The sequence below is a fragment of the Diceros bicornis genome, chromosome 18 (assembly GCF_020826845.1).
Source record: "Diceros bicornis minor isolate mBicDic1 chromosome 18, mDicBic1.mat.cur, whole genome shotgun sequence".
In the NCBI taxonomy this organism is placed as follows: Eukaryota; Metazoa; Chordata; class Mammalia; order Perissodactyla; family Rhinocerotidae; genus Diceros; species Diceros bicornis.
In genome coordinates this window covers 17,525,544-17,548,179 of record NC_080757.1, presented here as the reverse complement: position 1 = coordinate 17,548,179, position 22,636 = coordinate 17,525,544, and the positions used below count along the sequence as shown (strand labels likewise).

At 41.4% G+C, this 22,636-nt stretch overlaps 1 protein-coding gene across 2 annotated transcripts in view; it reads right to left on the bottom strand.

Annotated features, from left to right (window-relative positions):
* Positions 1–7,299: 7,299 nt before the first annotated feature.
* BLMH (bleomycin hydrolase) overlaps positions 7,300–22,636 on the bottom strand; it is a 46,514-nt gene continuing 31,177 nt past the window's right edge. Inside the window, exons 12-13 of one of the 2 annotated variants that reach the window (XM_058560171.1) lie at positions 18,258–18,296; positions 7,300–8,260 (exon numbers count right to left, since the gene is read on the bottom strand). In XM_058560171.1, coding sequence (XP_058416154.1) covers positions 8,109–8,260; positions 18,258–18,296 — 191 coding nt within the window. In that variant the 3' untranslated portion in view covers positions 7,300–8,108. The remainder of the gene's footprint in view (positions 8,261–18,257; positions 18,297–22,636) is intronic. The other variant, XM_058560172.1, reaches the window with a different exon arrangement.

Here is a 22,636-nt window from a genome sequence, read left to right as displayed (position 1 = left end):
TCTCAAGGCCCAGCAACTGTTGCCCTGTGGAGCCAGGCAGGACAAAGGCGAGTAAATCCAAGCCTCTCCCTCCGGAAGTCCTGGTGCCATCTGTCTGTCCTGCCTCTGGTCTGTTTACACAATAATGGAAGACGAGGCCCACCCCTTCTTGTGGGCTTTCCTCAGCATTCCCAGTCCTTAGAGTGTCTTCCTGCTCCGTCCCTTCCAAGCACCCCCCTTGTCTTTCCTGGGAGGTGACATAGTTTTGGTGACTGGGTTCATGTTCAACCATGCGTGGAGTACGGCACCTCCAGGGCAGGACTTGCTGGGCTCGTCGCCACCGAGGACTATGTGCGAGCCCCCTGTGGCAGGCCCTCCCTGATCCAGATGAAGCAAAGCAAAGGGACTGGGCGGGAAGCCCCTTCAGGAGTGTGGGAGCATGAACTGCTGGGGCGTGGGAGAGGAACGGAGGTGGGGTCAGGCTCAGCCCTGAGGGAGGCAGAAAACATTTGGAAGTGGATGAATTGTGTCTTCGCCCATCTTTTCCTGGCTCGTTCTCTCCTGTTCCGTTCCATATGAGCCTACTGCCTTTGCTAAACAAACCCTCTTTCCCCAGATTTCACAGATATTGTGATTACCCCACGCTGCTCTATCTGTAATATTTTTGAACCAGGGTTTTTGATTTTTACTTCCCGCCTACGGGATTCCCTGCCCTGACTGTAAACACCCTTAGCTATGGACATGCTTTGGAGGGCAGCTGTTTTTACTTTCCACCTTGGCAGAGAAGTCGAAGCCAGGAGAAGCACAGGGTATCAGGTGGGGCCCCCACAGCCCTGTGTACACACAGATCTGCTCTGGCCCTTTGATGTCTCCTAAGTGCCTGCCTTCTCCACTAGGCTCCGAGTTCCCAAGGGAAGGGGCTCTGCCTCCCTCCACGTCTTAACACCTACCACTGGGCCAGCACACAGCAAGCCCTGGAAACATAGGTACCGGCAATGAATGGCCAGGGAAATGCCTTTTAATCTTAAAGACTCAGTGCCAAAAATCCAGGGCCCTAGGGACCGTTAACTAAATCATGGCAGATCCACTAATGGATCCCACACAGCCATGAAAGAGTGAGGCGGCTTTATTTGGGCTGATTTGGGTGAGGTTCACAAGATTTATTGTTAAATGAGAAAAAAAGCAAAGCACAGAAGAGGTGTTACTCTAATTTGTTGAGAGAGAGAGAGAGAGGCTGATATGTGTATTGAAATCTGTCTACGTATACAGAAGAAACTGGGAATAGTAAGTGCCTTGGTGGGAAAGGACATTAGGGTGGAGGGGAACCTTACTTCTTCGCTGTATACCCTTCTATACTGCTTAACCATTCGCCATGTGTAGGTAATACTTTCATAAAACTTTTTCAGAAAAGCAACATTTTTTTAAAGTTATAAAAGTCAAAGAAAAAAGAAAGGAAGAAAAAAACAAGAGAGGGGAAAGAAAGAACACAGAAAGACCTTCTAGGGGGCCCCAGCTTATCACGAGCAGGGGAGAAGCCTGGGGGAGTTCCGGGGGCGCATCTCCACTGTACGCGGAACAGACGTTTCCTTCCCAAATGGGGCCGAATTACTCAGCACTGTTGTAATTTTTTTTGTTCCCTTAGGAAGGAGGCAAATATTTTCTCTAATTTACTAGCAAGGATGCTGTGAACCAAGAGGTGAAGTCCAGGGTTTTGCTCAGGATCAGATCAAGAGGGCCAGGATTTTTTCGAGAACTGAGGTCCTCTGCTTCGGGTCCCTGAAGTCATTCCTCTCTCCTGCAGTCTGACCTCCGGTTTTCTTTTGTCTGCTCAAGATTATAAAACACTCACCCTCCCTCTGGCTCCTCTTCCCTTCCAGGAACCTCAAGATAACGTGAGCCTGTGCAGAGAGGGAGCTTTCCCTTAGTCTCTTCCTGGTGAGCTGACGGCCTCATCCTTGATGTCTGTGGTCACTGTGGTTAGAAGTTAGTTTAAAACAGGTCAGCATTTCTTTTCCTTCTCCAACTTCAAGCCCTTTCATAACTATTATGACACCTACTAGAAGTCACCTTCTTTTTCAACTGGCTCATATATATACATCTGAATTTCCCAACTAAATGATAAACTTCTGGAGAGCAGCGAACTGTTTTCACCCCCCGAGGGCCTCGCACAATACCCGGCGTGTTGGAGGCGCTCAGTGAGAACGGTTATTAATAAAAGGTTCCATTTACAGAGCATCTGCCAGGCACATGATCTGCATTCTTTTGTTCTTTTCCTACCATATGGGTAACATGCAGTATAAACCCTTTGGCTGTGTTTTGCTGTAAACATTATTAAAAATAAATTTACGTTTTCCTCTTTTTCAAGCTATGAGTTTGCATATTTAATACACTGAAAAATGATTTTTCAATAAAAGTGGTATGGAGACTGAGGCTCAGAGAAGTTCAGTCACTTGTCCATGCTCACAGACTCCAGGTGGCAAAGCCAGCCTATCTATCTGCCCGAGTCCAAGGGCCTCGCGCTCCTGCTGGGCTGGGCCGATTTGAAACAAGAAAGGTGCAGCGGTGAGACCAGCGAAGAAAACCTTTGTGGTTTCCGCTCCCTCTACTCCCCTGATGCGAGTCTCCTTCATGAAATCCAGACCTTTTTGTTAAGCATTGAGGTATGAAGATCATGGGGCTTTGTTCTCGTTCTCCTCGTCCCTGTTGAGCAAGTTATAGGGAAGCAGACTTCAGCTCTATGTATAAACTTTTAATTGAGTGTAGCTGTCAGAATGTAGGGCATTTTCAATCAGTCAGCCAACCAATATTTACCATGAGCCGGGCTTGTGAATACAGCGGTGAGCAAGACAAAGCCCCTGCCCTTGGGGAGCCGATAGGCTGTATTGACTTTGGGGAAAACAGAAATTTCAGAAAGTGGTAACGCTGTGAAGAAAAGAGACCCGGTCACAGTACAGAGAGAGACCGGTGTGGAGGCAGTAGAGGCAGTGGGCAGGGGGAAGCTGGCTGCTCGGATAAGGTGATCAGGGATGGCCTTGACATTCCAGCCACGGCGTGAATCCTGAGAAGCCATGGTCTTCAGCAAAGACCTGAAGAGCTTTAGGAAGAGGGAACAGCAAGGAGGCGGGAATGTGCTTGGTGTGTTTGAGGGACAAAGCAGGTTGGCTGGAGCAGAGTGAACAAGAAGGGAAGTGAGGAGGTTGAGTGTGGAGAGTGAGCAGGGGCCACAGGGGAGGAGGCTGTGTGCTCCTGTCACTGAATGTGTCCAAGCAGAACTCAAAGGACTTCTCATCCATTTTGGAGAAGTTTGGACGAGATAATCTATAAGGTCCCTGCCAGGTGAGATGCAGGGGGGATACAATTCTAAGTCAAGCACACTCTGGTACTTTCCACCATATACCCGCCCTGCCTCAGCTGTCCTACCCTTCTGCAATGCAGCTGATTTAAAAAAATAAAACAAAAAACTGCCATGCGGTATCCTGAGAGATGGTTCTAGAGCCCACTCCCTCCACTTCAAGAGGAGCTACCGAACTACAGTTTTTCTAGAGGAAGAAGCAAGACAGTGAGCAATTAGGATCCAAACTTTACCAAAAAAGAAGAGTGTGGAAGGGCTTCCCATCTTCACACAGTCCTGTTCCCAGAGAAGGGCAGCTGGGACCAATTGAACGTTTCCTCCCTCCCTTTCTTTCTCTTTGTGGTAATGTGTAAAGGGCTTGGAGTTTGAAAAGGAAAACAAAACAAAACAAGGCTGACCAGTTTATTCCTAGTTTTCAATCCAATTGTATCACAGACCCCAGGGAGGAAGAGTCATCTTCATGGGAAGCAACAATGTTTCTGAACAGGTTGTCCTAAACATGAGAATACACATGTGGAATTACTCAAAAAGAAAAAGTCCAACTTAACCAATGACTAGGGCCATCGTCAGCAACAATGCTTACCCACACACTACAGGAGGGATGGGAATGAAAGGGCTCTTTAAGGGCAAGCCGGAGCAAGCGGATGGGTCCACACCACATCCTGAAGGCACGTCTCATTATCAGGTCCTGGCTTCTTGGGCGTGGAGGGTCAGCGTGACTCCACACGTCTCAGTGGGGTCCTGGGGCTGGCGAAGACCTTCCAGAGGTCAGAGTATCTCGGGAAGATAATTCTCATCTTCCCATTTCTGAGCTCACCAGTCACCCAGATATTAGCAAGTTCTTCCAATTCAGATCTCTGGTTAAATCTTCAGCCCATTTCCACCATTCATCTCTCCTCACTAGATCCTATTTTATTTTTATTTGAAAAAGTTTTTGTTGAATATTTGGTTATGAAGATTCTCTTTTTTATGTATCCTGGACTTGGTTTATAATATTTGGTTTAGGACTTTCGCATCTGTATGTATGGGTGAGATTTACATGTAATTTTTTCTTTTACTACCCTTGTCAGGGTTATGCCAGACTCATAAAATAATTCTTTATGCCATAAAAGTTCTTTGCTTCTTCTTGGGCTAATCAAGATTCCCGAGAAGACTTCCAAACTCCTGGGCACTAGGGTTCTAGGAGCCCAACACGGCTGAGAACATTCAAAATGCAAATGCTCACTTAACTCGCTGTGGTACTTTCACTCTCTGTTCGTGATCTCCGCACCACAAGAAATCTTGAATCGGCTGCTGAGCTGGGGAGGGACAGTCACCTAGCTGCCCAAAGTAGGGAGGGGACCTAACAGGCATTCAACCCTTTGGTAACCCTCCTCTCACTCCCAATTCCCAGAGTAATGCCATCTGATGTTCCCATATCTGAGCTGTTTGGGGATTACACAACGTAAACTGGTTTGCCCTGGCTGTCTCCACTGCTGGCGCTGGGATTCAACTTTTTTGGCTCTGCTAAACCGTTCAACGCCTCTGTTTTCCAGCTTATTGTTTCTCCTCTCATGGTCTTCCCGAGCTCGTGGATTTGCCTTCTAAACAAATCCCTTTACTGTCACTTTTGACAAAGTTAAGAGTATCTTTTACTTTTCCAATATCTGCAGCATCTATAAAAGTATTCCTCTTTCTGTGTGTGTGCATTTTTTTGGATTGATCTTGCCAAAGATCTGTTAATCTGCTTCATTTTTTTTTTTAAGAACTTGTGGCTTTGTTGATCCTATGTTTAATTTCTGCACATCTTTTTTACTTCTCTCTACTTTCTTTAGGTTTATTTTGCTGCTCTTAATTTCTTGATACAGATGCTTAGCTCAATTTTTAGACTTTCTTACATTCTAATAAACTTTTAATGCTATAAAATTTATGTGTTTTAGCTATATCTCTCATCTTGATATGTAGTATTTTTATTATTGTTCAGGTTAAATTTCCTTTATGATTTTTTCTTGGACCTATGAGTTAATTCCAAACATATAGGGGTCTTCTAGTTATCTTTTAATTTTGGTTTCTAACTTAACTGCACTGTGGTTTGAGTGTGGTCTGCATGACAACAATCCTTTGAAATTTGTTGAGGTTGACTCTACTGCCCAGTATGTGGTCAATTTTTGAAAAAGTTCCATGTGTGCTCAGAAAGAAGGTGGTTGTTAGACGCAGTGTTCCACAGACGTCCATTATACCAAATTTACTAAATGCTTAAATCTTTTATCTACTCACTTGATTTTTTGGTTGCTTGATCTATCAATAATTGAGAACTGTGTTCAAATCTTCCATTATGATACTAAATTACTTATTTTTCCATTTAGTCGTCAGTTTTTGTTTTATGTATGTTGAGGTTATATTAGTTGTGGACTAATTTAGAATCTTTATATTTTTCTGGAGAATCAAGTACACATATAATTATGTAGTGACTATCTCTAGTAATACTTTTTATTTTAAAGCCTATTTCCAGGGCCACTGTGTTGTACAACTCCAGGGAGGCTATGAATAACATACCTTGGAATTAGTCTGTTTGGTTATTCAGAATGGTCCTAATTTTGCCCATTATTAGTACAACTACACCAGATTTATTTTGGTTAGTATCTGCCTGATAAAGCTCTTCTATCCTTTGTTATATCCTAGATTACTGATGTCACTTGTAATCAACCTACGGCTGAATTTCTTTTAAAAATCCAGTTTGACAATTTGTCTTTTTTTCTGGAACATTTAACCCATACAATAGACACACTTCAATTTATTTCTACTATCTTATTTTGGACACTCTATTTGTCCTGTGTTTTCTTTCTCTCCCCTATCTTTTTATAGATTGATTATATTCTTGCTTGGAAACTACATCCTCTGTTTTATCTTTTAGTAGTTAGTCTAGAAATTTGTAGCACATATAACTAACATATCAAAGTCTAAAGTTAATCAATATATTTTTCTTCTTCTGGAATGACATGAGGACTTTTTCCAATCACTTCCCTCCCTAATTATCCATTTTCATGTATTTTGGTTTTTCTCTTTTTTTGAACCCTACAAGACTACCCACAGTCACTTTTTGTTTACTGATACATGTATTTGTCACTTTCTCTGATCTACATTCTTTGTTGCATTTCAGACCTTCCATACTGGATCACTATCTTTCTGTTTGGGCAACAGTTTTTGACTGAAAATGTCTTTTACTTCACTCTTGTTTTTGAAAGACAGTTTCACTGAGTATAGAATTCTAGGTTCATTTCTCTGAGCACTTTCAAGATATACTTCACTGTCTTCAGGCATATACAGTTCCTCATGAGAAGTTAGCTGTCAATCCTATTGTCTTTTCTTTGGAGGTAACCTGTCTTTTCTTCCTGGATGCTTTTAAGATCTGTTCTGGGGTTTCACCATGATGTGTCTAGAAATGGATTTATTTATCCTGCTGGAACAGGATTACTAGTAAACACTGTGATTAAAACCTGAGCCTTTATCTAATGTTATCTTGGAAAGTGCTGTGACAGAAAATATCCCCTGCTAGGACTGAGAAGATTCTTGGAGAGCCAGAAAGGTAGGGGTTCAGGCACTGATGGAAATGTTAATTAGGGTGCTGTACCGATGTGTTTTCAGAGACAGGGAGGCCCAGTCTCAGTAAAACACATATTTTCCAGCCCATTCTAAGGCTGGACCGAGCAGAGCTTCACATCCCCCCCCCTTGTAGGGACCCTGGATCTGGGAGAGAATGGTTAAGTGGCAGAGGCACAAGCCCTCTTAAATATGGTGCTTGGGAACCTCTGCAGAAGCCAGTGAGGATCAGCAGAGGCTGGGAAGGATTATGTATCTCAGGAAGAAGCTAAGCAGGGAAGCCCTGGCCCATCTTGCCGGTTTTCCACTTTGAAGAACATGAGTCACCTGGTTGCTGTCCCTTGTAGCTAAATTAAGAAACACTTCTTAGATCAAATAAGCCAGCTTACTCTCATTTAGCAAAGAGTTTTATTCAAAAGCTTCTCAGCACCATCTAGTTGTCAGAAAGAATGGATATCACCTTCTCCTGCCCATCCAACTCCCAATTCCAGAGGCAGAAGTTAAACCATTTGGCTAGAGCTCCCCCTAATGATCATAATTCAGATCACGATAAGGTTTGGTTGCTCTCTCACCCACCTTTCTCTAGGCCTCTGCTTACCCCTGACTCAAGAAGGGCTGTGCTCCCCCACAGTTTAGAGCAATAGGAAGGAATCATGTCAGACTTGATCAACCTCCCATTCCTGGGCTATCAGAGACACATGAAATTACCTTGAAAAAATTCCATTCAGTGACTGCCATCTAGGAAGGCCAGTGATACTGTCGGGCAGCACGCGGTTTTAAGAGCTCAAATCTTAGGGTAACCCTCCCCCTACTCTACGAACAAGGAGCATTAGACCTGTTTTCTCTCCACACACCTCAATTGCTCATCCTCTACTGTCTTATTAAAACAGACACTGAACCAAACCTTTTTGACAGAGTAAGACAAACAATTACATCTGATAAAATGCTAAGAGATCCTGAGCTGTTGGAGATGAGGAGAGTAGAGATAGTGTGACCTGATCTTTCCCTTTTTTAAAAGAATATTTTGTTTCAGCATAAAGCACATGTCCCCGAAGAGGTTCCTGGAGGAGAAGTCCAAGAGTCTGACTGTGTCCCGTGGGAACACACAGTCACCTGTGTAACTTTGGCTTCAGTCCCTGGATCTGTCCTTTGCAGCTACTTCGGGTCCCAAGGGAGGAGGAAAGAGCTGGAGGCAGTATCACTCGGCCAAAGCCCCCATGGGGTCCCAGGCTGGCAGGACAATGGGTTCCTGCTCTAACACAGCTAGCACCTCTTCCGGGACATGCTTCCTGTCCACCACCACTTCGTAGACATATTCAGAGAACCACTCATCTGTCATGGTCAGGTAACCTGGAGAAAAGAACAGAAGCCTCATGAGTCTAGAGGGCAAGGGGAAACGAGCACTCTAGAGAAGCCTTTTACAAAACTAATATTTGTCCATGTTTTTCAGCTTTCCCATCTACACTCTCACTTAATCTAAGTTTTATTAGAAATTCTGCGAAGCAGACAGGACAGGCATGGCTATATTTTTACCAATTAGAAAACTGGGGCTCAGAGGAACTAAGTGATATGCCCAGGTCATGCCTTGGACCTAAGGCTGTTACCAGATCCTGTGCTGTTCCACTGCCAAGGCTGCCTCGCTGAAGGTGAGTGGATGACCCCAGAAGGGTAGTTGGAAACGCTTCTTGTTCATACAGCCACACCTAGGGGATTAATCTCTAGGGTCAGAAGGGCAAGCACATCAGTTCCCTTCTTACCCCAGCCACCTTCTCAGCACTACTGGCTGTTTTCCTTCCTTCCTCTCTATCATAAATTCCTACAGCAACCAGCTTAACGGCTAGGGGAATCTGTGATGGGGCCATGTCGTCATTCCCAGGCTGTCACTTATTTGCAGATGATACTGTGTGAGTCAAATGATAACACAGTCTGTGCTTTCCTAGGAGGAAATCTGTGATGAGCATCAGGCAGAACTGGAGGACTGAGACAGCTGCTCGACCGCTCTCCCTCAGTTAGGCCCCGGGGTTATGGATCTCTCCAGGGGGCAGGACTGTAGAGAGGCACAGCTGTACTAAAACCCAGGTTGCAAGCTCAGCTGAGAAAAAGTGTCATGAGGTATTCATCCTAGAAACCTGCCTCTTCCTGTCTCTACTAGGACAACACAAATTCCCCTTCAGGAACATACTTCCAACAAACTTCAACAGGGGGAAAAACGCTTCACCTGAACTATTGTTAATTTAAAGAGCAAAATTAAAGCGAGAGACTAAAGTGTGTGTATTTAAAACAAGAATGGGCCAGGGAGAGAGCACAGGGCACAAAAATGTGTATCTACACAGGGCACTGCATGTACATACACATTCAAGGTCTGACAGGAAACAGCAATCATCATCATCACCATCACCATCATCATCACCATCATCATCAACATCATCACCATCACCTTCTTACATAGCTGGCACCTGCTATATGCTAGACACTTGAGCCATTTTTCTCTCCAAGTGTTTGTGCAAATCTAGGTCAGTGCTATTTCATTTCCCACGACACAGGACCAAGAGAAAGAAAGAAGATGGAGGTATTTCTCCCACGGTGGTCCTCTAGGGCAGCAGTTCTCAAACTTCTTGGCCCCAAGACCAAGCCTGTACACTCTTAAAATTATTGAGGACCCCAAAAAGTTGTTTATGTGGATTATACCTACTGATATTTACTGTATTAGAAATTAAAACAGAAAGTTAAAAATATCAATTCATTTAAAAATAAGAATTAAAAAACATGAATATAAATAATATATTTTTAGGAAAAAATAATTCTATTCTCCAAAATAAAATAAATTTTAGTTAGACAAGTGGCACTGCTTTACAATTTAATGTCTGGCTTCGCAGAAGATACTAAATTCTTGTATCTGCTTCTGTGTTCAATCTGTTGCAATCTATTGTTCTGGCTGAAGTAGATGAAGAAAATCTGGTCTCACACAGATACGCTGTTGGAGAAGGGAAGACCCTCCAGACCCCCTAAAAGAGTCCTAGGAACCTGCAGGGGTCTTCAGCCCACACTTTGAGAACTGCTGTTCTAAAAGCAAGACTGATTTAAATAATTAAAAGGCAACATGATGGTAAGTCTAATTTTGTAAGCTAAATGGTGTGTCAGAGGACAGTTACCTTGAAATCACAATTGCTTTGGTGAGGTTGCCTATGCTCAATTCTTCTCGTCACCTCTGTGAGAAGTCAAAGACAACTCACGGCACAGCATGTTTATTTACCCTCACAAGAAAATGCCCTGGAAAAGTGCGCAAGGGCTCTGACCAAGGCAGGTAATGGATTGTATCCTTGTCCCCTGACGCCAGCCTCCTGACCCAGCGCTCCTTTTCTCAACAGGACATACAGGGAAGGAGCGCACAGATCAACACCATGGCCTGCGCCATTTCTGGTTTCTGTCTTGATCACACACTCCAGAGTCCCTGGCTTTGCTCGTGGCACTCAGTCAGGACCTGGCTCTTACCATCACCGACACTACTGCCAATAAGATCTAGCAACCAAAGCTTGGTCAGCTGAAGGGCCAACCGTACCATTTCTGGCTGCATCTTAAGTGCTTCCTGAGCAAGTGAGCATCTGCGTTCCCACAAAGGAGCTTTCAGAGGACAGGAGACCAGACGACTAAACACTACACCATTTGCCATTAGTCATCCTTCCCCCACCATAATGCAAGCTGAATAAATCCTTAGAGTAGCTCTGGGCAGTGAGGCAGGTGAAGGACAGAGGCAGATTCATGTAATAAAGTTCTGTGTCCTTATGACAATACTATCATCACACAATCAAATGAGTCTTCAAAGAATGCCCAGAGAAAATGGACAATAAGTCCATCTACACTATCTTGTTCCAAAAGCAGATCAGATTAAGTCTTCACAAATTAAAACTCCTATCAATTTCAATCCACCCTTTCAGTGTCCCTGCCAAGAGGACCTGCCTTGATGAGTCTCTCTCTTCAGGATATGAGTTCTTTGGGGGCCCACAAAAACCCCACAGTCTAGGTGGCTGCCAAGTAATTGCACCCTGAGTCGATAATGAACTTGTGGCTGCTGTAACTGTTGATACTGTGTGTCTTGGAGTTTGAGAAGATTAGGATCAGTATGTCTGAAACTCAAGTAAGTGCTGTGTAAAGGAGCAGCCAAGTACCCACTTGGGCGGGATGAAACTGGCCATTTTGATTTGAAGGAAATTGCAGCTGCTAGCCTTTAAGCACCCCGGCCATTAGAAACAGGTGTTCCTCAAGGAAAAAGGGAAAGAAAAGAAAAATCTGCTCCAGGGATCCCAAAGTTACATTTAGAGAAACAAATAGCTAAACAGATAAAATCAGCTTTAGGAACTAAGGTGAAATTAAATTTTAACTTGAATGTCTCGTTTACATGCAATGAGAAAGAAAGAAATAAGTGAACAGTCTCTCAAAGAAACTGGCAATGTTTCTGTATTTGTTAAATGAAAGGGTAGTATCTATCAAGGGAAAAAACAGTGTCTGTGGATATAACTCTACACTAGTTAGGCTAAATTCACTGAGAAACAGAATAGTTTCAAATGGGTTAGTTTAAGGGAAAGAAGACCTTTACCTGACAAAACAGTTTTCTGAATTCCTACCCGAGATCTAAGATTTAAACCTCTCAGACTAGATTAAGGTGACAAATATATTATCATTTATGAATTAGATATATTTTATATTTTTTGCTGTCTTTGTTCTATGAAGTATTTCACCTCACTAACAAACTATTGTGGTTAATTATTTTTTGCTATTAAAAAAGAAGTGTGACAAAATCAAGTTATCTGTTCTGCTCTGATGGATCTGTTTGGCAGCATGGACCTAAAGACGCCAGACTACCTGGGCCTCATTAAGTCACTGCCAATCTTTCACCTGATGGTGCTAACTCAGGATTGAAGAAAGGCTTCTAGAAAGGAAAGCAAAAACCTCGCTGACACTTGTCTCATATTTCAAACTTCCTAATAAATAGTGAGAAACCACTCAGAACATTAGTCATTTAAAATGAAGTTGCGAAGACGATGCAGCAACGTGGAAAATGTTTAAGGGATAAAAGTAAAATATATAAAAATGGTATATCCTATATAATTACAACTATGTTACAAATCCAGGTACACAAAGGAAAAAACATGAAAAAAATAACAAAATGGTAATTTTACACCATGGGGTAGGTGATTTCCTCCCCAAATTTCTGAAATGTTATACTGCTTTTTGACTCTGTAAAGATTACCCAAATAATTCATTCTCATTATAAAAAGCTTTGGAAACACAGAGGAGGAAGATGAGAGGGAAAAGGAAGAGGAGCAGGAGGAGGAAGGGGGGGATGAGAAGGAATAGGAGACATATAAATTTAAAAACTGCCTACAATTCCACTACCTGGGGATAAGGCCTGTTCAGATTTTACATATATCCTTTGATGAAGTTTCTACATGTAGACTCTATACGTTTAATAAAAATGAGATATCACACATACTCTTTTATTATAAAATACCACACATGCTGTTTTCCAATACTGCTCTTTCCATATTGATAAAAAAAATACATCTATCTACATTATAATGTTTAAGTGCTAAATGTGTAATAGTAAACCGAAATATATTTAATCAATCCCTGACTGTTGGAACCTGGATTGTTTTTCATGCTTAGAAACAATACTGCTATAAACATTTTTGTAACTAAATCTTTGTTATATCCTTAATTATCTATTTAATTTCCTTCTATTCTCATCAATATTTGGTATGTATAATTACAACTTTTTTTTTCTTTGTGAAGATCAGCCCTGAGCTAACATCCATGCCCATCCTCCTCTTTTTTTTTTTTTGCTGAGGAAGACCGGCTCTGAGCTAACATCTATTGCCAATGCTCCTCCTTTTTTTTCCCCCCAATGCCCCAGTAGATAGTTGTATGTCATAGTTGCACATCCTTCCAGTTGCTGTATGTGGGACGTGGCCTCAGCGTGGCCGGAGAAGCAGTGCATTGGTGTGCGCCCAGGATCCAAACCCGGGCTGCCAGTAGTGGAGCATGCGCACTTAACCGCTAAGCCATGGGGTCGGCCCTAATTACAACTTTCTTTTTGGGTCCAATTTGAACTTTTTTGTGTGTCTGTTTGCTTGCTATTTACAGTTTTCTTTTGTAAACTGCCTGTTTGGGACCTATGCCTATGATTATTGTTTTCTTTTGCTGAGGAAGATTTGCCCTGAGCTAACATCCATGCCAATCTTCCTCTATTTTTTGCAGTATGTGGGCTGCCAGCAGAGCATGACCACTAACAGAGCGGTGTAGGTCCATGCTTGGGAACTGAACCTGGGCCTCCAAAGCGCAGTGTGCTGAACTTAACCACTAGGCCACTAGGGCTGGCCCTCTGCCTATTTTTAACCGGTATGTTTCCCTTTTTCACAGTGATCAGTAATAGCACACTATTTATCTATATATTATAATGGTTGTAAACATTACTTTCCTATTATGTAATCTCCCTTCTAATTTGGTTTATAATGTTTTTTAGTCTACTAAAATTTTTTATTTTTATGAAGTCAGATTTATCAACCTTTTCCTTTATGGCTTCTAATTTTGGTGTTATGCTTATAAACATTTTTCTGCTATTACGATAAAAAACAAATAAGAGAAAAAAGTAGGAAGAGTGGTAAGAAAACATCAGAAACATAGTCTCACTGCAAAGCCCATCACTCACTAAGGCCTTGGCACGGTCTAGTCCCCAATTATGAACATACACAATTTGAATAGATCATTAAGTAGTGATAATCTGTCAAACACTTCTGTTAGGTACCCACTGTGTAAAGCATGCCCTAATATTTTACATACATAGAGTATGTTGCAAATGTGCAAAATGACACAACCTCTATGGAAGGGAATTTGGCAATATCTGGAAAAATTTCAAATGCATTTACCCTTTTCACTAAGCAATGCCATTTGTGGGACTTCATCCTACACACACACACAATACTTGCATGCACACAATAGGTACTTATTTATTCACAATAATAGCTAATACTTATTCAGTTCTTACTATGTGTCAGGCACTGTTCTAAGCATTGTACATATATTAATTCACTGCAATATTTTGTTTGTAACAGCAAAAGATTGGAAACAATCCAAGTTCCATTAGTAAGGGAACTGGTTAAATAAACTATGGTCCATCTAGACAATAGAAGATAATGAAGCTGTACTGATGTGGAAACTGATACGGAAATGCCTCCAAGACATACTGTTAAGTGAAGTGAGAGCAAGATGCAGGGCAGGGTATAAGGTATGCTACGTTTGGTGCACTAAAAAACACTAAAAAGATACAAGAGAAATGAATAGAAATGGTAATGTGAAAAGGGAGAAGGATAGAGCGGAGAGTGACAGAGATGGAAACAAATTCCTCTTTATATACTTTTTTGTATTTTGATTTTGGAACAATGTAATTTTATTATTTATTAAGAACTACACTTTAGACAGCAAAACAAAGCAAAAACACACAAACAAATCTGTAGGGAGCTTACACTTCACAATGCAATTTCACATCCACTACACTTGCTCTGATTCTAATCCTCACAACACCTCACCGCCACTATGAGGCAGGCAGGGTTGCTACAAGCTGTCTGAAGTCACACAGCCAGTAAGTAAAGCCCACACTCAATCCATGTCTTAACTTCAAATTCAGTCTTTTCCATGGGCCTCAGCTTCCTCCAACACAGCGAGCGCTCAGCGACAAAGAGACGTGGCAAGTAGTCATGGTTTTGGCAACAGATAACAGCATGTAATCTAGCTCAGCACCTAACTGTTTGGAACCAATTCCAACCTGCTCACACATCCCACATCAACAGTCATGTGCCCAGTCTTTGTGGGGTCCATTTACAAGGTATTTTATATCTTTAAATCAAAGAGGTACCATGTGTTCTAAGTGCATGTATTTAGAAGGATGGAGAACAAGATGGGCTGGATGTTTAAAAAAAAAAAAAAGAGACGGGGGCCAGCCCTATGGCACAGTGGTTAAGTCTGGCACACTCTGCTTCAGCGGTTTGCGGGTTCAGATCCTGGGCATGGACAAACACCACTTGTCAGCCACTCTGTGGCGGTGTCCCACATACAAAATAGAGGAAGACTGGCACAGATGTTAGCTCAGGGCTAACCTTCCTCAAGCCAAAAAAGCGGAAGACTGGCAACAGATATTAGTTCAGGGCAAATCTTCCTCACCAAAACAACAACAACAACAAAAAAAACGAGAGGAACAGAACCAAAACCACCACTTATGAGACAGACATTTGGACAGTGATCTGAGAAGAGGCTTCTTTTTGCTCTAGAGTAAACACAAAAGTCTGACTATGTGGTAAGGACACATTCATGCTCCTGAAGCTTCTGCATAGAGAAGGGATACCCTTATAACTGGATATTACCTGTGGCCTCTTTCAGAAACAAAGGTTAGAGAAGATACGATTTCCTTGGTAAATATACCAGGAAAAAGGCAGAGTAAAAAATGTGGTAGGAAAAGAGGGTTGTTTTAGTTTGTGGGTTGTAGTTTTTTAAACCATCAAGCCACAACAAAGTTCAGTCAGCAGAAGCGTACGTTTCCTGAGGAAGTACCCCCTGCTAAGGAGTCCAGAAGAAGCCTGTCCACCTCTGGGCTGAGGAGAGAAGGCAACACACTACCCAGTGTGATTTCTCCTTTCCCTGAACCAGTGATAACAATCCAGGCAAGTCTGAGAGCACACACAATCCTGCCAGGATCTCTGATGTTGGAGAGGAGAGGAAAACACAAATTTAGGTGACATCCAAGGGTCTGTTTTCCTGCCAAAACTCAATGACTTCTCTCTGACCCCAAAACTATCACTATTGGGCCGGCCCCGTGGCTTAGCGGTTAAGTGCGCGCGCTCCGCTGCTGGCGGCCGGGGTTCGGATCCCAGGCACGCACTGACGCACCGCTTCTCCGGCCATGCTGAGGCCGTGTCCCACATACAGCAACTAGAAGGCTGTGCAACTATGACACACAACTATCTACTGGGGCTTTGGGGGGAAAAAATAAATAAATAAAAATTAAAAAAAAAAAAAAAACTATCACTACTCCTATTTGTTTCAGGCAAAGCCTGATTTTTGATCATTCCTCAAAAGCTCCGTGGATAGTAGGCCACAGAATTTCTTGGCCTCACTCCTTGGACCTGCCTGAAGCATGCTCCACATGCCAAGAGCTACCCTTCTCAGCTACCATTTCCCTGGCTGGCCTCCCACTTCCTTTCCAAAAAATGCCATAACCCTAACTCCTTTCCTAAAACTCCACTCACCCCTAAAGAATCGCTAAGGAGCTTTCACAGTTCCAATCACTCTCCATCTCTCTTGTAGTTTGCCATCTCTCTTGTAGTTTATCCCCAATAATATTTTACACTTATTCTTGTGTTTCTGTTTTATATATTTGTTCTTATAATAAATTACAAACACCACATGGAGCAAGATTTACAGCCTCAATTGTCCCAGCTTCAATTTCCCCCACCCTCACCTAGTACCTCGCATCTGAAGGAATTAAGTACTAAAATGTTACTGACGTGGCATAGCAGGACAACTGGGCTTTCAGCCCACCCCTCCTAAAGTTTCCAAACTTGCCTTAAAGTCCAACTCCAAAGCCTTTTCCCTTGATTCATTTTCGCACTGCTCTGCTGCTGCACTATTTACCACCAAGTTCTCCCTGACATCATCTAGTCCACTGGCTTCTCTCTAACCCTGCACCCATTTCAATAACCTCAGCTTCAATCACTGAGGAGGCTCTCCCTGGTTATCCCTCTTTCTCTGTCATCTGCCTTCTTGGAGAAATCACCCCTTCTCTTGCTTTTCTCAGTCTGCTTATCCTATATCTTACAGTCTGAAGAGCACACCACGAATGCCACTTCTGTCATATCACAGCCCTCTTCAAATCCCCTTCTTGTGTCACAAGTAAGTATAAATTCCTCTGAGGGTCTGAGATATTCATTCCACCATAGTCTGTGCACGGTTCCCTGCATCCCATCAATAAATGATGATATTGCTAACGGTTTTCCCTCAGCACTAGGTTTATTCACCTCCATTGCTTTCTCTCAAGAAACTAAGCTCACATGACGAGTCATCCATCCAGTAAACTGGTGATATAGCACAATGGTCACATTAGTGTCCTGAATTCTTAGAGATCTGAAGCTAGAACCACAGGCAAGTTAGACAGCCCTCGTCTAGAAGTGAAAGGTAAGGAGCCTTATATTCTTGTTCTCCTGCCTTCATTCGACTACAGATAATATCAACAACAGTTAATGATAGCTAATATTTTTGAGCACTTCTTATATGTCTGGCACAGTTCTCACAATAACCCTGAGATAGACACAATTATTATCCCAATTTTATAGATGAGAAAACTAAGGCTTAGATAAGTTAAGTACCATGACCAAGGCTACACAGCCAATAGCTGGAATTGCTAAGATATGTACCTGGGCAGGCTAGCTCCAGGTCCTATGCTTAATCTCTATCTTTCTCAAACTAACGCAAACACACCTTGGAGATAATCTGGTGAAAATAATAGATCCTCTCTAGAGGAGAAAGCAAATATACACACAAAAATCTGTATTAAATGTGGGGGATTTCTCCCTGAAACTTATGCCTGGTTGCAGGTTAGTAGGAGCCTCTGTCCCATGGTTTGTCCCCCTCACAAATAGTAGCTCTCTCCTAGTCACACACTTTGATAAGGAAGCAGCAGTCAATCTGAGAGCACACGCTTCCTCTGTTCCACTCAAATGCACTATTTTTCAGCTCGCATCATGCAGGCTCTTTGGTTAATAAAGAGGAAGGATAAGAAGTTCCTCTGAAAAAACTCAGATACCCAGATTTGACGGTAGCAGCACTTTTCTTAAGCCTAGAGAGACATGAAAACCATGAGGTGACATGACAAATTTGTATCTTGCCCCTTTCCAGAAAATTAGAAGCCTCTGCTTTTAGCTCATAGTTTTCTCTTGTTTCAGCAAGTTCAGCTCAATGCTGTCTATAATTTATATTATTTGTGCTAGAAATCCAAAACTGACCGTCTAACAGACCTGCAAATAATCAGTTATCTTGTATAGGTACAGTAGTCCCCCCTTATCTGCAGGGGAGCTAGTCCAAGACCCCTAGTGGATGCCTTAAACTGCAGATAGTACTGAACTCTATATGTACCGTGTTTTCCTATACACACCTACTCACAATAAAGTTTAATTTATAAATTAAGCACAGTAAGAGATTAACAACAATAACTAGTAATAAAGCAATTATAACAATATACTATAATAAAAGTCATGTGCATGTGGTCTCTCTCTCTCAAAATATCTTATTGTACTGTACTCACCTTTCTTCTTCCTGTGATGATGTGATGATGATACAATGCCTATGTGATGAGATGAAGTCAGGTGAATGATTTCATCATGCTACTCAGAACAGCACGCAATTTAAAACTTACGATTTATTTCTGGAATTTTTCATTTAATATTTTTGGACCACATAACTGAGGCCACGGAAAGCAAAATCACAGATAAGGGGGACTACTATAACGTACATTCTTAGGGAAGTGGCCTGAGTAAAATTAAGAAATCTGAATCCTAACTCCATCTCTGACACTGTGCAACTTGAATAAGTCAAAACCTCTCAATACATTGTCGTTCGTTTCCACATAAAACATGGGTATAATCCCTGACATCCATACCCTCAGTTACTCTATCTTGATGCCATGAGGAAAAATAAATACAAATACACTAGCACGCTAACTTCTTATGAAGGAAGATGATATGAACTATATGTCCTGAGTACCTCTGACAGAAATATGAAATAGTCACTAAACTCTTTAGAGTTATAAAACGGTACACAGTTTGAAAAATGCTTTCATACATTATTTCATTTGATGGCTATACATAAACTGTAGGACCTCATAAGGAAACAGTAATTATCCATGTTACTGATAGAGAAATGTGAAACCATAAGGAGATAAATTACTATCCAGGATCAATAATTAAGAAGGTAATAACTGTCTCTCCTGGTTCCACAATATATATGACATTATATGAAGGATATGATGAATTCTGTGCCTAGCTTCGGACATACTGTCTCCAAAATCACCTGGGGTAGTCTGACTGGTGAGGCAATCATACTGTTGGTTTTCAGGAAGCAAAAGTCCATAAATAATCTGAATCAGTCACATAAGTTTCTTTCCAGATTAATCTCTAATATGCCAAAGTCTCTTTAACTGAAATCATCAAGAGACTCCCTTTTAAAAGGAAGTCTGGAAATTTTACTAAAATGAAATTGGGAACAGAGAGGCTCATTTGTAAGAAAAGATGAAGAATGTGGGTTACAAACAATTTCAAATGTTTATGTATCTGAAAGGCACAAAAGCTAATTGAAAAATGAAAAAATAACCTTGGTTCAAAATGAAAACGAGAGAGAATTTTTAAAAAATAAAGATTTTCCTTCAGTGACCATTACAGAATTAGAAAATAATATTCCCCCTACCGTCACTTAAAAGTTATACTATTTAGCATATTAAGAAACTAGACTAAACAAGCATTAAGAACTATGTTATGATAATTCCATGTTCACAGCTCTGCTATATCAGACTTTAGAACAGGAATACCATCTCATGACCAAGTGAACCAATCACAAAGAAGTAAAGTTCCATAATAAGACTGGTTCATTAGGGAGACCATTCAAGAATTTAATTTACTGACTGTCAAAAACTCTTTGTTATATGCATGGCAGAATGTTGACAACTACTGAAAATGGGAGATTGGCACATGGGGATTCTTTAATTCTATTCTGTTTACTTTATATATGCTCAAAATTGTCCATGATAAAAAGTGAAGAAAAAAACAAAAAAACACGCTATAAAGCAGCATGAACAAAATAATTCTGGGAAGTTTTGGGTGGTTACATACAGTTTTTTACTTGCCCAACTCACAATGTGCTAACTTTGGATACCCCACAAGATGCCCCATCCCTCCTCCTCATTCAGATTCCCAGCCACACATGGTGTTCTACAAGCCCTTTCTCCTGATGTTGGACATTTACACGATGTCTCCAGATCCTTTATACAGTTGTGTGTCCTCTCAGCCACTACATTCTGATCACCAAAGATCATGAATTGATCTGTTATTTCGATGAGTGGACGAGATGCTTCTAGAACAGAGAAGCTGAGAGGAAGCACAGTTTAGTGGTTAAGAAAACAGGCTCTACTGTAAGACTGTCTGGGTTACAATTCTGGTTCTTTGGCTTAAAGATTATGCTCTTCTCAGATGAATTTCTGACTAAGAGTGAGACACACCAAAGGTTATTTCCCTATTTTAAATTCTTAAATAGTTTACAAACTATTCTATTCTAACAAGCCTATCAACTTTTCAAAATGAAAGACAATGTAACAAGTTCCAAGCTCTGTTCCCACAACCAATGTGAAATCCATTTCTGATATGACCCATAAACAAGTACAAAATGCTCAGTCAAGTATTTCAAGAAGCAGAGGAGAAAAGAGAGCCATGTTGGTTGTACATGTCAGATATGCATCCAATTTTCAGTCCGGCTGACTAAGAATACTAGAATTCATCAACATGAAGTAACTCAACGGGCCCAGCAAGATAAGAATTAATTTTCCCTTTTATGTCTCTTGTGGTCAGAAGGAATCTTTGTCCATTTTGGGAAACGGTCAGGTTATATGATTTATTTAGCAGTTTCTGGGCAAGAAGGACCATGAACATGACCACTGGGGAAGACCAAAGCCAGGAATGGGCAGAAAGCAAGGGTAGCCTGCCCAGGTATCTCTGCTCTGTTTACCTCCAGCTTGTAGTATCAACACTGCTTTTTCAGAAGCCATCAATCTTAACAGGCAGAAATCCCAAACAGAATAGTAACAAACTGTTAACAATGTTATCTACAGAAACAAAATCCCAGCAATGCTGTTTAAGGTTGTCATGTCTCCCAACAGAGCAGAAACAGAGGCTCTGCCTTAGACCTGCCAGCCAATGCCCAGCAGGATGACAGACAGGAGGGCTCTGCTGGGGTAAACACACATTGCCAACACAACATGCTACACACTCTCCTAAGGTCAGGCCAAGTGTGCCAACTAAATTAGATTATGTTTTCTTTCCTTCCTTCCTGTTAAGTCAGAAAGAACATTACCAAGAAATACATGAGAATAATTTATTTTGGCTTTGAATGAACTATTTTCTACCCCCACTCAGTTCAATTTCTTATCTTTTGGCTCTCTACTGAAATGCTTTGCAGGCTCTCTACTGAAACACTTTGCTCTGTATAATCTCAGGCATTTCAGTTATTTGAGAACAACAAAAAAAGTTAGTTTAATCTTAACTAGACAGCTGCAGATTTCACTTGGAAGGATTACAGGCATATCAGAGGGATCAAGACCCGAGCTCTCTCAACATAATAACGGAATGAGTAAGTCAGCAGAAGGAAAACTTTTATTGAGTAGGAGTAAAGAGGTACAGTTGAATGAAAAAAACATAGCAAAGTGGCTCAGAATCCTATTTAAGAGTATGTATTTAGGTTCAAAGTAATAAAGACAATAACTCACACTACACAAAGCACAGGGCATGTGCAAGTATATATCATCTCTTAAATGGATATCATTACTATCTGTAAACTCAATGACTGTTACAGATAGAAAAATATCACTGAAGCAAGCCAGTGGATCCAGGCTCGTCAAAACAAACCATAACTTTAGTCCTTTTCCTAGACACTAACCTTTACGATAATAAACCCCAATTACAGGGACCAAATTAGACCAAAAATGAATCAGAATCTACAGAGGTTTATCTGAAGCAATATCTTATGTTTTAAAATGTTACTAATATCAAATCCTTCCAATTCAAGACAAGCTATTCCCTCACATCCATTTCTTAACTATCACCAATTTACAGATGTAACTGAATTGTGAGTTGTTTATTTTTCATCTTTCTGCCAGCTTTGTTAAGGTTTATATCTCTCTCTACCTCATCCCAGTATATATTTGTCTTACAATGAAATTCATCTTATAAGAAATCACAATTTAGGGTAGTGGTTAAGTTCGGTCCTCTCCACTTTGGCGGCCCAAGTTCATGGGTTTGGATCCCAGGCATGGACCTACACCACTCGTCAGCCATGCTGTGGCAGCAACTCATACACAAAATAGAGGAAGACTGGCACAGATGTTAGCTCCGGGCTAATCTTCCTCCAGTAAAAAAAGAGGAAGATTGGCAACAGATGTTAGCTCAGGGCAGATCTTCCTCACCAAAAAAAAAAAAAAAAAAAAAGACATCACTAATTTAAAAATAGGTTGCACTTTAATTCATAATAGTTAATTTAACAAGCACCCCATAATCACAGAACAATAACAGAAATCACAGAAGGAACACATGCAACTGTCTGACGAACAGAAATGCACTAACAGTGTTTGTATTTGTTTACATATAAACCCTGAGCTGCTGAATTTCACAGCAGATCCCAGGGAAAGTTAGCTAAAAATCCACCAACGATCATTTCATGGGGAGATGAAAAGACATGGAACAACAGATTAAATGGCTGTCAGGTTTTGGCCACCATACACTGGCCTGTGCTGATCAATCACAGCATACTCAAGTCCTGTCAAGTTGAAAAACAGGCTCTTCTAAGACAGTTTTCAAAAATAAATGATGAAGGCCCATTGGCTCACTTCCAAACCTCCACAACACTCCTCTTCTACCTTTTACC